Source organism: Salvelinus sp. IW2-2015, linkage group LG1 (genome assembly GCF_002910315.2).
Source record: "Salvelinus sp. IW2-2015 linkage group LG1, ASM291031v2, whole genome shotgun sequence".
Taxonomy (NCBI): Eukaryota; Metazoa; Chordata; class Actinopteri; order Salmoniformes; family Salmonidae; genus Salvelinus; species Salvelinus sp. IW2-2015.
Genome location: NC_036838.1, coordinates 27,474,739 through 27,492,119, shown reverse-complemented (window position 1 = coordinate 27,492,119; position 17,381 = coordinate 27,474,739). Strand labels below are relative to the sequence as shown.

The following is a 17,381-nucleotide window of genomic DNA, read 5'->3' as shown; positions in this document are numbered from 1 at the left end:
ACTGTAGGGCAGCCACTTGACAATAAAGCCCACAGCTCCAGAGGAACTCATTTCACTGTCAAGCTCTCTCTTTAACGGGTAAAATGTTATGGACTATATTTTTACTGCTCAATGGTCTGCTCGCTCTCGTCATTCTTTACTCTTCCCGCTCAAGGTAAATGTTCTTCATATTTCTTTTTCATTCGGATTGTAGAACAAGACATTGTAAATCAATGACGTTATTTGAGTTTAAAAAGGATAAGCCTACAATATTTCAAGGATGAAGTCAATGTCGTTTGCTATAATTTAGTTTCTCTCTCTGATATTGAACATTTTGGTGAAAAGATTAACCAACGTCTCACATACTGTTTACTTAATAATTTACAAAGAAATGTACTTTCTATACAGAAATCAATTAATGAAAAAAATGTCAGGGTAAAAAATGCCTTACTGAACATACAGCATCGCTGAAAGTGCAGGCTAGATCATTAACGTGGATTATCCAATTCTTCATATAACCTTTCCCTAGACCATTCAAACGCAGAGCATTTCTTATATGGTACACATTGATTATGCCCTATTTCCCATTCCCACAGTGTATTACAAGCCTACTTTATGTCTGTACACATCAGCTCGCACAGTTGACTGCTTAAGGGCATGTCCTTATGCCAACTGTGGCGCTACAACCAGTTGGTTTAGTTTGGGAGATGAAGTGATTTAACTCCTTCTATTGAACAGTGTTCATCTTGGTTGACAACTGTCTGTCTGTCTGCTGTCTGTCTGTCCGTCTGTTTCCACCAGACAGAAAAATGAACCACCATTAGACAAAGGCTTCATTCCGTGGCTGGGTCATGCCCTGGAGTTTGGAAAAGATGCTGCAAAGTTTCTAACACGGATGAAACAAAAACATGGTGACATTTTTACGGTAGGAGTTCTCGATGCATTTGTGTGTACAAGCCAGTTTGCTAAAGCAGAAAAATATCCCATGCAGCAACGGGAAATGTAAATTATGTGAATTATAATTCATGGACAATTTTGTAGGGGTTGKTAGATTTTTCCAAAGGGAAACAAACACAAGTCCAACATTTCAAAGTGGAAATTACGAGCCTTTTTAAACCTCAAATACACTACAAGTTAAAACAATTCTGCATCGCAAGAAAGTTTGTCTGCAACAGGGTGATCAAATTGAGATCAATCAATCAAATMTATTTATAAAGCCCTTCATACATCAGCTGATGTCATAAAGTGCTGTACAGAAACCCAGCCTAAAACCCCAAACAGCAAGCAATGCAGGTGTAAAAGCATGGTGGCTGGGAAAAACTCCCTAGAAAGGCCAGAACCTAYGAAGAAACCTAGAGAGGAACCAGGCTATGAGGGGTGGCCAGTTCTCTTCTGGCTGTGCCGGGTGGAGATTATAACAGAACATGGCCAAGATGTTCAAACGTTCATAGATGGCCAGTAGGGTCAAATAAAAGTAATCATAGTGGTTGTTGAGGGTGCAACAGGTCAGCACCTCAGGAGTAAATGTCAGTTGGCTTTTCATAGCCGATCATTCAGAGTATGTCTACCGCTCCTGCTGTCTCTAGAGAGTTAACAGCAGGTCTGGGACAGGTAGCACGTCTGGTGAAAAGGTCAGGGTTCCATAGCCACAGGCAGAACAGTTGAAAATGGAGCAGCAGCACGGCCAGGTGTACRGGGGACAGCAAGGAGTCATCAGTCCAGGTAGTCCTGAGGCATGGTCCTAGGGCTCATGGTGCCTCCGATAGAGAGAGAGAAAGAAAGAAAGAAATAGAGAGAAAGAGAAAGAGAGAAAAAGAGAGAGAGAATTAGAGAGAGCATACTTAAATTCACACAGGACACCGGATAAGACAGGAGAAATACTCCATCCTGACACATATACTACTGCAGCATAAATACTGGAGGCTGAGACAGGAGGGTCGGAGACACTGTGGCCCCTCCGACGATACCCCCGGACAGGGCCAAACAGGCAGGATATAACCCACCCACTTTGCCCAAACACTGCTACCTACACCACTAGAGGGATATCTTCAACCACCAACTTTCCATCCTGAGACAAGGCCGAGTATAGCCCACAAAGATCTCCGCCACGGCACAACCCAAGGGGGGGCGCCAACCCGGACAGGAAGATCACGTCAGTGACTCAACCCACTCAAGTGACGCACCCCTAATAGGAACGGCATGGAAGAGCACCAGTAAGCCAGTGACTCAGCCCCTGTAATAGGYTTAGAGGCAGAGAATCCCAGTGCAGAGAGGGGAACCGGCCAGGCAYAGACAGCAAGGGCGGTTCGTTGCTCCAGTGCCTTTCCGTCACCTTCACACTCCTGGGCCAGACTACACTCAATCATAGGACCTACTGTAGAGATGAGTCTTCAATAAAGACTTAAAGGTTGAGACCGAGTCTGCGTCTCTCACATGGATAGGCAGACCATTCCATAAAAATGGAGCTCTGTAGGAGAAAGCCCTGCCTCCAGCTGTTTGCTTAGAAATTCTAGGGACAGTAAGGAGGCCTGCGTCTTGTGACCYTAGCGTACGTGTAGGTATGTACGGCAGGACCAAATCGGAAAGATAGGTAGGAGCAAGCCCATGTAATGCTTTGTAGGTTAGCAGTAAAACCTTGAAATCAGCCCTTGCCTTAACAGGAAGCCAGTGTAGAGAGGCTAGCACTGGAGTAATATGATCAATTTCTTTGGTTCTAAGTCAAGATTCTAGCAGCCAATCCTATACTGTATCTGTACCTGAGTACCTCATCAATCTTCAACACATTCTTGATATCTTTGTTACTGAGATAGAAAGGGTTGCTGTGAACCTGGGTAGGTTCTTTTTCAAAAGCTTCTTTCGTCTTTGCAGGGTAGTGRTATGTGCATCTCCTACTCACTACTCATTTTGCTTTCTCAAACAATCTCAAACACTTGTAATGTGCATTGTGACTACGACAGACGTGTACAGACATGGCCGTGGCTTTAACGTTTCAAATAATGTCTCCCAGGTGCGTGTTTGTGGTCGTTACATCACTGTGCTGCTGGATCCTAACTCCTATGACGRGGTCCTCGATGACACAGTCTCTCTGGACTTCAGTCGCTACGCCCAGGTCCTGATGCAAAAGATCTTCAGCCTGAGACTACCCAATCACAACCCAGACACAGAGAGGGCCTGGATGGAACAGTAGGTGTTCTAGACCTGTATCCACATGACCTCACGCCTGACCTCACACACATCCACACCTGTCCACACACGCCATCTTAATCCAATTCCGCTGCATCTACCTGTCCTTGTCAAGGACCATACCGTTTCTATTCTATTCTTTTCTATTACTGTATATGGTATTGTAATGAGACATCATTTTCCACCAGAATAGATTACTTGAAAATTCATTTAATTCTCTGAGGTAACATGTTGTAGCAATAATTCGACCTCTCCATAAAATCCCTGTCCAGGCACTTCCAGGGCCCTAGCCTGGCCAGATTAAGCAGCACCATGCACCTCCACCTCCAGACACTGCTACGGGATGAGGAGAGGAGCTGTAGCCCAGCAGACTGGAGGCAGGATGGCCTCTTCAGCCTCTGTTACAGCTTGCTCTTCGGGTAAGAGCCAGAACCCAGAACCAAATTCTGTCTGGACTGGCCAGCTACTGTTTGTGTGTTTAACAGTCATCCTGCTCTTCAGGTTACATCAGACATTTCTCTGGGTCACTGGCCCAGGGGTGGATTTAGGCTCAAATGACAGTATCACACCTGGAGAAAATTGCATAACTCTTACACAAGAGGGAAGACGTACTCTTACCCTAGAGTTAATGCTTATTTCTGTCCTCGTAGGGCTGGGTATCTCACACTGTTCGGTGCAGAGAACAGCAACGACGTCACCGCACTCGCTACTGTCTACAAAGAGTTCCGCACGTTTGATGGTCTCCTCGCCAAACTGGCTCGTTCAACCCTCAAGCAAGGTACATTTACACGTACACCGAGTTTCATCTAATGCACGTGGTCGTACGTCACTTATATCAATACGGAATGGATCTATCCATACAATACGTTTCTGTCTCTCTGTACCTGTTTCTCTGTGTTCGTGTGCATGTCTCTGTGTGTGCCTGTGTCTCGGTGTACCTGTCACTCTGGTGCTATCTAGAACCTAAAAGGGTTCTTCGGCTGCCCCCATAGGATYACCCTTTGAATAACCTTTATGGTTCCAGGTAGAACCCGTTTAGTTCCAGGTAGAAGCCTTTTGGGTTCCATGTAAAACCCTTTCCACAGAGGGTTCTACATGGAACCCTAAAGAGTTCTACCTGGAACCAAAAAGGGTTCTAACTGGAATCAAAAAGGGTTCTCCTATGGGGACAGCTGAAGAACCCTTTTGAACCCTTTTTTCTAAGAGTGTACCTGTCTCTCTCTGGTTGATCTTTCCTCTCTAACCTGTCTCTCTCTCTATGTTGCTAGAGGAGAAGAGGACAGCAAGCCTGTCCCAGGAGAGACTGTGGGAGCTGCTGTCCCCAGCGTGGCTGAGCAGAGGAAAGGGGTCAGAGAGCAGCTCCTGGCAGCAGAGTTACCTCAGCCATCTACAGACGGAAGGAGTGGACACGGAGATGCAGAGACGAGCCATGCTGCTCCAGCTCTGGGTCACCCAGGTGAGTGGGAAAGACAAGAACACACTCACACGCACAGATGCAAGAGCATGTAAGAGCATGCAAGAGCATGCACACACACACACACAGACAAGCATACAAATTCACACACACAAAAGCACATGCAAGCACAGGCACACAAGCATACACCACACATGCACCAAATCACACACACCACACACACACACACACACACACACACACACACACACACACACACACACACACACACAACACACACACACACACACACACACACACACACACACACACAACCACACACACACACAACACCACAACACACCACACACACACACCACACACCACACACAACATTACAGAGAACCAAGACCAATGCTTTCACAGTGTTCTGCCACACCTGGATGTCACTCTCATACCTTCTCTTCCTGTGTCCTCTTTGAGACCTGTGGCCCTGGCATGAATAGGTTCACAGGATTCTTCTCTCCCAGTGACTCATGACTTCCTTGTTGGCACAGTTGACTTGTTATGTCATTATGTGAGAAGTAATGATTGTTAGGAATGTGACATGAGTTTCTATGAATGTGTTTTCATGGCACCTGGGCTTGTTTGGAGTTCTGTGTAAACTGATCTGGGACAATGGGTTCACACATTCCAGAACATTATTGAAAAAAGAAGAGTTGGCGGGTCGCCCAAACCAACCTGTCTAATTTCAGAATTAGATCAAACGTTAGGTCTACAGTACACAAATTGTAGGACGATTTAGAAGGAAGTGGTATGCTATCAAATACATGAAACACATGGTTTCCATGTGTTTGATGCCATTCCATTTCTCCAGTCCGGCCATTATCATGAGCAGTCCTCCCTTAAGCAGCCTCCACTGATTTAGATGTATCATCTGCAATAGACATCAATGAATATTGATGTCAAAATCCAATATAGATCACAGCAATGAAGCATTATCTAACTCTATATTTATGAGCTCCAGAGGCGGTTTAATAGCAGGCTCCTTGTGGCTTCCTGTCACAAACCAATCCCAAAAAATTGTTATGAATGAGCTGCTGTTGCACTGTGTGGCCAGATGGGGGAGCTAGTGTAATGTCTGTCTGTCTGGTACCTGCCTTCACCACCAGCCTCAGAAAATAATAGAGCCACAGGTGTCATCTGTACCAGGCCTTCTCTGCTCCCTCTGGGACTTTGGCTGCTACTTTCAGCCTGGAGCACTGGAGGCCTAGTTGGCACAGTCAGACCAGGGGAGCGGGTAGAGAGTCCTTCGCCAAGATGGAGCCTCTCCCTCTGGGGACCTTGGCTCACCTACCAGGCTGGGATAGGAGAGGACAGCTAGTCCCTTAGCATCACTGTTCCCTGCTTATTAATGTCTTTTCTGGAACAGAGACTCACTGTTCCAGTCACAGACAATCAGACAGAACCAATCACCACTGAAACATATTAGAACTGAGGCTGAGTATAAGGAAGTGCCACGAAGAATATCTTCTGGTTGTTGTCTCTCTCACCACCAGTCGTACAGAGGTACTGTAGGCTTCCTCAGTAACAATACAATACTGAGTGAATCAGAGATGTCACTGAAGTCAAACATTCCAAATGCAGTTCCATGCGGTCTACATACAACAAACTCTCKTACAACAGACACAATCGCTAGATATTGCAAGAAAGTTATGAGAGCTTTATGTTTCTGGCTCTGTGTGTGTTGTTGGGGATTGGGGTGGAGGCAGTTCCACAGTCCAGTGAATCTCTGAACCAGCCTGTCAGTGAGGCTCCAGTCCAATGTCAATATGCCTATGATGGACCCCAGGGAGCCTGTGTCACATTCAGTCCATCACACACCTGACTGCGGCTTTGCTTTCAACACAACTACACCAGTACACAGTGTATGAATACACACTCAGAGGAGTGGAGGAGGAGGTAAAGTTCCTTACCGTGTACACGTCTAATAGTGAATTCAATGGCAATTCAAAGTGTCTCAATCTGATAACAACACTATACAGTGTTGGTAAGAYCGTGCAGCATTTGAAATGACTATTTCTACTGCAACACTTCGACTGTAACCCCTACAGCAAACTGGGACAACAAGGCTACACAGGCTACACAGTTTGTGTAGCCTAGTGTCTGTCGTAACGGATCTGTGACGGGACAGGCCAGTGAGTCAACCAGAGATCCATTGGACCTGGTCTTCATCTTGCATTAGCCCTGGTTGTCAGTCGATCGGTGAAGACCTGGCCTGCAAGGGGGTGAGGAGAGAAGCTCCCMGAGCCCACAGCAATTACTGGCTGACAGGTTCAGACAGATGTCTAACGCCCTGTCTACACAGCCCTGACAGCTCTGATGGCTCCTCACCTCACCTCAGATCACTACAGTACAGTACAGCAGTATCATGATGCAGGGTGAGATAAAAAAAAAAGAGAGAAAATAAAAGTAAAGTGAGACTGAAAGAAAGAGGAAAAAAATAGAGATTTAGATGTATCTAAACCRGCTTCCATTTTCCCCTGGGGGCTTCTTGCAGCGTGTTCACACTGTACAGTACCTGTTGTGGATTTGTCTATAACTGCAAGGTATCTACCTCTCCATGCTCGGTAATGCGTTCACTGTCTTTGACTACATACTCTGGAACTGCAAAACCATTTCTGAACTGACTGTGAGTCTATGTTGTGTTGTTTCATTCCAGGGTAACGCTGGGCCTGCTGCCTTCTGGCTTCTGAGTTTCCTGCTCACGCACCCCGAGGCCATGAGAGCTGTGAGGAAGGAGATCAGAGGCCTGCGTCTACAGGAGGACTGCTCTCTACAGCGACACCCTCTGGACACACTGGAGCACCACAGCACACCTGTGTTCGGTAAGAGCTCAAGCAACCTCCTCTATTACTCACTCACACTCTCTTCCACCTCAGGGCTCTCAAGGCTCTGCCTGTCCAGCCAAAGACATGCAGTGAAATATTGAACTGAAGCTCGTGTGAACTGTGTGGAATAACAAAGTGAAAAAAGGGAAGATTCAGAGAGCTGAATGAGTAAAGATTGATAAATATTTTTTGTTGTTGCTGTGGTTGAATAAGGTTAAAGTTTGCTTGCCACAGGGTGATATTAGAACATATTCTTGTGATCCATAGCATTCCAGAAGGACATACCTATTGTTTTATGATTGTGTAGTCTGGTGGCAGATCAGTTTGTYCTATATAACGCCTATGGTTGTTCAAATCAAATCAAATGTTATTTGGCACATGCGGCGAATACAACAGGTGTAGTAGACCTGACAGTGAAATGCTTACTTACAAGCCCTTAACCAACAATGCAGTTTTAACAAAAAAAMAAAAAAMAAATAAAAATATCAAATAATTATAGAGCAGCAGTAAAATAGCAATAGCAAGGCTATATACATGGGGTACCGGTACAGAYTCAATGTGCGGGGGCACTGGTTAGTCGAGGTAATTGAGGWAATATGTACATGTAGGTAGAGTTATTAAGGTGACTATGCATAGATAATAACAGAGAGTAGCTGCAGCGTAAAAGAGGGGGGTTACTGAAAATAGTCTGGGTAGCCATTTGATTAGATGTTCAGGAGTCTTATGGCTTAGGGGTAAAAGCTGTTTAGAAGCCTCTTGGACCTAGACTTGGCGCTCCGGTACCACTTGCCGTGCTGTAGCAGAGAGAACAGTCTATGACTAGGGTGGCTGGAGTCTTTGACAAATCTTAGGGCCTTGCTCTGACACCGCCTGGTATAGAGGTCCTGGATGGCAGGATGTACTGGGCCGTATGCACTACCCTCTGTAGTGCCTTGTGGTCGGAGGCCGAGCAGTTGCCATACCAGGCAGTGATGCAACCCACCAGGATGCTCTCGATGGTGTAGCTGTAGAACKTTTTGAGGATCTGAGGACCCATGCCAAATARTTTCAGTCTCCTGAGGGYGAATAGGTTTTGTTGTGCCCTCTTTACGACTGTCTAGGTGTGCTTGGACCATGTTAGTTTGTTGGTGATGTGGACACCAAGGAACTTGAAGCTCTCAACCTGCTCCACTACAGCCCCGTAGATTCGAACGGGGGCATGCTCGGTCCTCCTTTTCCTGTAGTCCACAATCATCTCCTTTGTCTTGATCACGTTGAGGGAGAGGTTGTTGTCCTGGCGCCACACAGTCAGGTCTCTGACCTCCTCCCAATAGGCTTTCTCATCGTTGTCGGTGATCAGGCCTACCACTGTCGTGTCATTGGCAAACTTAATGATGGTGTTGGAGTCGTGCCTGGCCGTGCAGTCATGAGTGAACAGGGAGTACAGGATGGGACTGAGCAGGCACCCCTGAGGGGCCCTCGTGTTGAGGATCAGCMTGGCGGATGTGTTGCTACCTACCCTTACCACCTGGGGGCGGCCTGTCAGGAAATCCAGGATCTAATTGCAGAGGGAGGTGTTTAGTCCCAGGGTCCTTAGCTTAGTGATGAGCTTCTTTGAGGGCAGTATGGTGTTGAACGCTGAGCAACGAATAGCATTCTCACATAGGTTTTCCTTTTGTCCAGGCGTGAAAGGGCAGTGTGGAGTGCAATAGAGATTGCATCATCTGTGGATCTGTTGGGGCGGTATTCAAATTTGAGTGGGTCAGGGTTTCTGGGATAATGGTGTTGATTTGAGCCATGACCAGCCTTTCAAAGCACTTCATGGCTACAGATGTGAGTGCTACGGGTCGGTAGTTGTTTAGGCAGGTTACCTTAGTGTTCTTGGGCACAGGGACTWTGGTGGTCTGCTTGAAACATGTTGGTATTACAGACTCAGACAGGGAGAGGTTGAAAATGTCYGTGAAGACAATTGCCAGTTGGTCAGCGTATGCTCGGAGTACACGTCCTGGTAATCRGTCTGGCCCTGCAACCTTGTGAATGTTGACCTGCTGTCAACCATTGGAGTTMGCTTTACAACACAAACAGATCTGGGACAAGGGTAATGATCATGATTATTGAAGGTGAATGATTATTCACAGGATTATTCACATGCACCCGGCAGCCACCCCTRTGACATCATACGTATTGTTCCTCCCTCCAATCACAGACAGTGTTCTGAGTGAGACCCTGCGTCTGACTGCTGCTGCCATCATCACCAGAGAGGTGGTCCAGGACAAGACCCTTCGTCTGGCCAGTGGACAGGCATACGACCTCAGACAGGGGGACAGGGTGTGTATGTTCCCCTTCCTCAGCCCTCAGATGGACCCCCAGATACACCACGATCCACAGGTAATACAACACAATACTGTTACCTGACAAAGACCCAGTTGGTGTTGAAATATTGTCTGAATAAATGGAACACCTGCCAGTGTACAGCATGCCAGTGTACAGATTTCTTTTAGATTTAGATTACTGTTCAGTCTAATCCAGCACCTAGGACAAAAGCTTTTACGAATGTGTGCCTACAAGCCATTGACTGTTCTCTCTGCTTCTGCACAGGAAGTCTGACACCAACAGGCTCCTGAACAGCTTCTATCCCAAGCCATAAGACTGATAGTTAGCTAACAAAATGGCCACACAGACTATCTGAATTGACCATTGTATTTTTATTTTTGCACTGTCTCTATGCACACTCACAGGAATATATACACTCACGCACACTGACACTGACACTCCAACACAAACATAACATGCACACACATTTATACTGACTCTACACACACACGCACACACTCACATACATTCATAATTTAGGATGCTGCTGCTCTGTTTATTATATATCCTGTTGCCTAGTCACCTTACCCTTATACATATCTACCTCTTATCACTCCAGTATCCCTGCACATTGTCAATATGGTAGTGGAACTGACGCTTACTTACTTTCTCCTGTTATTCTTATTTCTTATTTTTATTTATTGTGTGATTTTGTTCGACCTTGTAATTTTTAGTACTACACTAACTACGTTTCCATCCAAAGTTTTCATGCGAGCAAACACATAAAAAAAATCAAGACGGCTGTAATGGAAACAGGAAGTTACGGTACAATTTTATAAATGCCAACAGGTATAGAGGTCCTGGATGGCAGGAAGCCATTTGTTATGTTACAGCCTTATTCAGAAATGGATTCAATAGTTTTTCCCTCATCAATCTACACAAAATACCCCATAATGACAAAGCAAAAACAAGTTATGCAACAAAACAAACGGGAATATTACATTTACATAAGTATTCAGACCGTTTACTCAGTACTTTGTTGTAACACCTTTTGCAGCGATTAAAGCCCAGAGTCTTCTTGCGTATGATGCTACAAGCTTGGCACACCTGTATTTGGGGAGTTTCTCCCATTCTTCTCTGCAGATCCTCTCAAGCTCTATCAGGTTGGATGGGGAGCGTCGCTGCACAGCTATTTTCAGGCCTCTCCAGAGATGTTCATTTCCGGGCTCTGGCTGGGCCATTCAAGAACATTTAGAGACTTGTCCCAAAGCCACTCCTGCGTTGTCTTGGCTGTGTACTTAGGGTTGTTGTCCTGTTGGAAGGTGAACCTTCGCCCCAGTCTGAAGCCCTCAAGGATCTCTCTGTACTTTGCTCCGTTCATCTTTCCATTGATCCTGACTAGTCTCCCAGTCTCTGCCACTGAAAAACKTCCCCATAGCATGATGCTGTCACCACCATGCTTCACCGTAGAGATGGTGCCAGGTTTCCTCCAGACGTGACGCTTGGCATTCAAGCCAAAGAGTTKAATCTTGGATTCATCTGACCAGAGAARCTTGTCCTTTAGGTGCCTTTTGGCAAACTCCAAGGGYGTTGTSATGTGCCTTTTACTGAGGAGTGGCTTCCGRCTGGCCACTCTACCATAAAGGCCTGATTGATGGAGTACTGCAGAGATGGTTGTCCTTCTGGAAGGTTCTTCCATCTCCACAGAGGAACTCTGGAGCTCTGTCAGAGTGACCATCGGGTTCTTGGTCACCTCCCTGACCAAGGCCCTTCTCCCCCAATTGCTCAGTTTGGCCGGGCAGCCAGCTCTAGGAATAGTCTTGGTGGTTCCAAACTTCTTCCATGTAAGAATGATGGAGGTCACTGTGTTCTTYGGGACCATCAATACTGCAGAAATGTTTTGGTACCCTTCCATAGATCTGTGCCTAGACACAATCCTGTCTCGGAGCTCTACGGACAATTCATTCGACCTCATGACTTGGTTTTTGCACTGACATGCACTGTCAACTGTGGGACCTTATATAGACAGGTGTGTGCATTTCCAAATCATGTCTAATCAATTGAATTTACCACAGGTGGACTCCAATCAGGTTGTAGAAACATCTCAAGGATGATCAATGGAAACAGGATGTAACTGAGCTCAATGTCGAGTCTCGTAGCAAAGGGTCTGAATACTTATGTCAACAAGTTATTTCTGTTTTTWATCTTTAATACATTTGCAAACATTTRTWWWAAAAGCTGTTTTCGCTTTGCTATTATGGGGTATTGTGTGTCGATTYWMMMGYAAAKKWTTWAWTTWAWWKAWTTTWYYAWWAYGSRMMWAKSMWAKKAAAWMMTMYAAAAYMRKAYGGGTTTGAATACTTTCTGAATGCACTGTATAGGACAGACACTTCAGAACAAACTTCCTTTAMATCGTTTTTTMGGGACTATCTATTGTTCCATGTGGTGAATCTGTTATTCAATGTGTTTGTATGGGCCAAACGTTGTTTTATATATAMTTTTTATACTTCCAAATTCCTAATCAAATAGCTAAATGATCCTTGGCATGAAAATCTGTCGCCAAATGGATGGAAACTAGCTATTGATATTGATTACTGCATTGTTGAGTTTGGAGCTTGCAAGACAGGCATTTCATTGTACTTGTGCATGTGACATTAAAACTTGAAACAACCTCTCAATACAATACATTACAGCAATCTGTTGAATTAAGTCAATACTCTCATTGGAAAATAATATGTTTTTCTTAACTGACTTGCCTTGTTAAATAAAGGTTAAATAAAWAAAAAATATATAAAAAAAATACACAAACATGGTGAGGGTGAAAGTGTTTCTGAGTATAGTACTGAGTACTGAGTACTGAGTATAGTACTACTGAATCAGGCTTTGTCTGCTGAGCTAATACAATGACTCTAATAGAATGACTCTAATAGAATGACTCTAATACAATGACTCTAATAGAATGACTCTAATAGAATGACTCTAATACAATGACTCTAATAGAATGACTCTAATAGAATGACTCAAATACAATGACTCAAATAGAATGACTCTAATAGAATGCCTCTAATACAATGACTCAAATAGAATGACTCAAATAGAATGACTCAAATAGAATGACTCTAATAGAATGACTCTAATACAATGACTCAAATACAATGAATCAAATTAGAATGACTCAAATAGAATGCTGCAATAGAATGACTCAAATAGAATGACTCAAATACATATGACTCAAAATAGAATGATTCAAATATAATGACTCAAAACAATGACTCAAATGAATGACTCCTAATAGAATGACTCTAATAGAACGACTCTAATAGAACGACTCTAATAGAACGGACTCTAATAGAACGGACTCTAATGAGACTCTAATACAATGACTCAAATAGAACGACTCCTAATGAACGACTCTAATGGAATTGATTTGAATAGAATGCTCAAATAGAATGACTCAAATACAATGACTAATAAGAATGACTCAAATAGAATGACTCAAATATAATGACTTCCAAATAGAATGACTCAAATAGAATGACTCTAATAGAATGACTCTAATAGAACGACCTCTACACATAGAGACTCTAATAGAACGACTCTAATAGAATGACCTCTAATACAATGACTCCAAATCCAGAACAGACTCTAATAGAACGCCTCTAACATAGTCTAATGATTTGAATAGCCAACTGCACCTATAGAGGGCTTCATTGTAATGTAATGGCTGGCAATGGAATCACCAGAACAGAGCTCACAACATTGTGGGTTTCCGTAGTGTTTACGCTTCATTTAATCCATTCCAGCCATTACAAAGAGCCCGTCTTCTATAGCTCCCTTCCCACCAGCCTCATCTGGTCGTTGAGTGCGGTGTCTCATACACAGTGTTGTTAATACGCCAGTGTCCTTAAATGGGCACCAGGATTACATTGATCGGAAAGGTTTAAAGGGCTAAGAAGGACCGTCCCATGCGGGTATTTAGCTGGTTTAAAGGCTGTAGATGTGTGTGTGTGTGTGTGTGTGTGTGTGTGTCAGTCGTGTGTGTGTGTGCTGTGTGTGTGTGTGTGTGTGTGTGTGTGTGTGTGTGTGTGGTGTGCGTGTGTGTGTGTGCTGTGTGTGTGTTGTGTGGTGGTTGTGTGGTGTGTGTGTGTGTGTGTGTGTGTGTGTGTGTGTTTGCATGCAGCATCACTGGAGCTACTTAATGTACTGTGGCATCTATCTATCACAATAACTTTAGTTTTTTTCTTCTTCTCTGCTTTACAGACATTTCAATATGACCGCTTCCTAAATGCAGACGGGACAGAAAAGAAGAAGTTCTATAAGGGCGGGGAGAGACTAAAGTATTACACCATGCCATGGGGTGCAGGCAACAACATGTGTGTAGGGAGAAACTTTGCAGTCAGTGGCATCAAACAGTGAGTGTGATATGACATTCTCCYCCTGTTTTCCCTCACACATAGCCTGGTCCCACTTCTGTTTGTGTTGTCTTGCTAACTTCTGTTGTTATTGTCACGTGACAATGACCATAGGAGTTGGCAAGACAGCACAATTAGGCTACCTTTCACCTAAGTACATCTAAACCACCCAACGTTGTTCATACATCGTTTCCCCCAATGAATCAGTTCATTAGCAAGGTATTAATGATTCATGAGGCATTTACAATCACCTGAAGATCGCTGCCTTAGGCCAGTTGCTTTCAAACATCTCCTGGTGGGAGGAGCTATAGGAYGATGGGCTTATTGCCATGGCTGGAATGGAATCAATGGAATGGTACCAAGCACATCAAACACATGGAAACRCCTGTTGGACTCCGTTCCATTGATTCCATTCCAGCCATTACAATGAGCTTGTCCTCTGAGACATGTACCATTACTGTAGCACACACTCACAGTCGTTAACGGCCATTTCAATAATTCAAGCCAACATTTTAACTCAATAGAGATACCATACAACAGAACAGCTAAGCAGACAGAACGATCAATATAGATAAAGGGATGATCTGAGAAGTGGATTTTCTTAGTTGTTCATATGATATACTACACGCTACAAACATAGCCTAAGGCAGTGGTTTTCAAACCTTGCCTCGGGGGCGCCCAGCCATTCCATYTATTTGAACTATTCTAGAGCTAGCAAACCTGATTCCAATCGTCAACTGATCATAAAGCCCTTGACTAGGTTAACACTAGCCTCATCTGGTATGTACTGTATGTACAGCAGTAGAGGGGTAGAGGGTCCTTGAAGAAAATCASAGTGCTGATGTCAGTGTCTTTCTGTGCCGGATATCAGTAGTTCAAAGGTAGAATCCTAGTTATCCACAGTGAGAGTAAGAGGCCAGATGATAARATGGGAAGATGGTGGAACAGCTGTGCACATACAGTATGTGCTCGCAACCTCTAGGCTTTACCATATGTGTGATATGCAAATAGTGTATTACATGGCCGACTACATCCAGATGTATTTCTGCAGGCATTGTGTACATTATTCTTTAACCCTTTCAATGCATGCTGGGTGATTGATATTGTTACAGACAGTTATATAATATGAGGTCACCTGTCYTTATTTTTCTGCTAGCTAGTGTTCTTCGTGCCTCCAGAGCCATGCTAGACGTCCTATACTCCCAATGGGGGTCAAGAGGATTGACTTAACTAACCTTACTCTCCTTCTATGTGATTCTCAGGTTTGTGTTCATGGTCCTCTCCCGGCTGGACCTGGAGCTGTGTGACCCAACCGCCATCGTCCCTCCGGTCAATCCCAGTCGCTATGGTTTCGGGATGCTCCAGCCCGACGGAGACCTGGAGGTCCGCTACAGACTCAAGACTCTGCACTAGGACACGACCCCTAACCTCTGACTCCTGCATCCTGCACTAGAACTAGGACATGATTAGCCTGGTCCCAGATCTGTTTGTGCTGTATAGCCATGTTTGGCATGACAATGGCATTAGGAGTTGGCAAGACAGCACAACCAAATCTGGGACCAGGCTAGGACATGACTTCCTCCTACATCCTCCTGACACTGACTGCACTCAATACAAATCAGTTTCATGTTTTTATTTATAGTTTTTTTAAATATTGTTTTTACATTCAAACTATATCACTTGTACTGTATATCTCTGTATAATAAATAATGTATCTGAATTACTTGCTTGTGTTGCTTGTCTCTCAAGACCAAATGCCTTGAATYAACTGCACATCATCATAACCTTACCCATATGGCGAAGTGCACACATGACAACAAATAGGCTTTGAAGCACGACGAGAATGAGGGGGGTTTAGATGATAGAATTCAGTGCAGTTACATTATATCTGTCTGYATGAATTGGGAGGGAATTAGTACTCCATGTGGCGCTATTTTTGTGGCAAACAACATGGRGTATTGTGGCGAATAAGATTGCATGTCCTTAGTCCTGTAATGTAAGGGTTAAACGCCTTAACGTGAAGCCGGGCGATGAAGCTGCCTGCCGCGCTACGGATCCACCTGCGCAGCTACCAGTCGCGCCGCCCTTCTCACAGACAGCGGACGGGGGAAGACCCCAGAGCAGAAAACAGTGTGCATTCACAATATACATAATTGTTGATTATTTTCAGTAAAGTGGGCGGGTAACATGGTAGGCGGACTAAATCAGTGTATAGGATCCCTTATCTAACCATGTCCAAGGCGGAGGAGATCCAACGTGCCACCGAGGCAACACCGCTTGAAACCGAATGGGTCAGAAACCGTTCCCAGGAATAGGCTAATAAACCAATGACGTTTCTTCCTTTTTCCTCTTCGATTGAATGTTTTCATATCTGCCTCTCGCTGCCGTCGGATGAGCCAGCCTGAAGTTAAGGTATGTGGGAGGCTTGTTCCGAATAGTCAAATAACAGGTTSTATTTGTTGGTCTCCTTTATAAAGCAAGTATTGCTAGATGGTTCAATTGCTGTTGTTATTTATTTAATATCATTGTTTTTAATACAGTCATATAGGCCTGCTCTACATGAACAGACATTTACACACAGCATGACAAATGAGCAACAATTAAACCTCTTAAATGTGCAAAAAGAAAAATGCAAAAGAACATTGACGAATTGTCGTTCATAGCACGGGGAATCGCAGGGGAGTTGGTAGGTTGCTACATTAACATTAAAATTCCAGCTTTTTGAAGATGTACGTTCGGACGTTTTGTAGCCAATAGAACCGTCACATAGCCAGGTCAATAGACCGTGGCAGATAAATTGTGTTATTTCGGTTTCTAATAACGGTTGATTAATCCACAATATTGACTTCATTGCCAAAAAAACGGCCACGGAGAAGACGGTATCAAGTTATTATTTTCTATTTGGCCCAACACAGCACGTGATGCATTTAGTCAATGATGGCTCAAGGCTATACCGTATACTGTAGAGAGAAAGTAAGTTTTGTAACTTTGTTGACACAACAGTATTTGATTGTCAGGAATGGAAAATACAAAATGTTTATATAGTCAAGACGGATTGCTACTTTGATTTTGAAAGCTTATTTTGAATGCAAATGCATGCAACTGGTTCATCAATGAGGGCGGGACAGAGCATCCTGCTACATTCATATTCAACTGACACTGTGGAGGATCCTTCACCTGCTACTGTATGGATCTGTGATCGTCCAAAGCGTRCCATGGGGTACTGTCAGA

General features: G+C 44.2%; 1 protein-coding gene across 1 annotated transcript; it reads left to right on the top strand.

The window, feature by feature from the left end:
- LOC111963902 (prostacyclin synthase) lies at window positions 1-15,873 on the top strand. The gene is made up of 10 exons (XM_023987470.2): window positions 1-154; window positions 781-904; window positions 2,987-3,162; window positions 3,435-3,581; window positions 3,813-3,940; window positions 4,431-4,618; window positions 7,278-7,443; window positions 9,632-9,813; window positions 13,999-14,150; window positions 15,413-15,873. Exons 1-10 carry the CDS (start codon window positions 84-86, stop codon window positions 15,561-15,563), a joined length of 1,485 nt encoding a protein of 494 aa, XP_023843238.1. The 5' UTR covers window positions 1-83; the 3' UTR covers window positions 15,564-15,873.
- The last annotated feature ends 1,508 nt before the right edge of the window (window positions 15,874-17,381 follow it).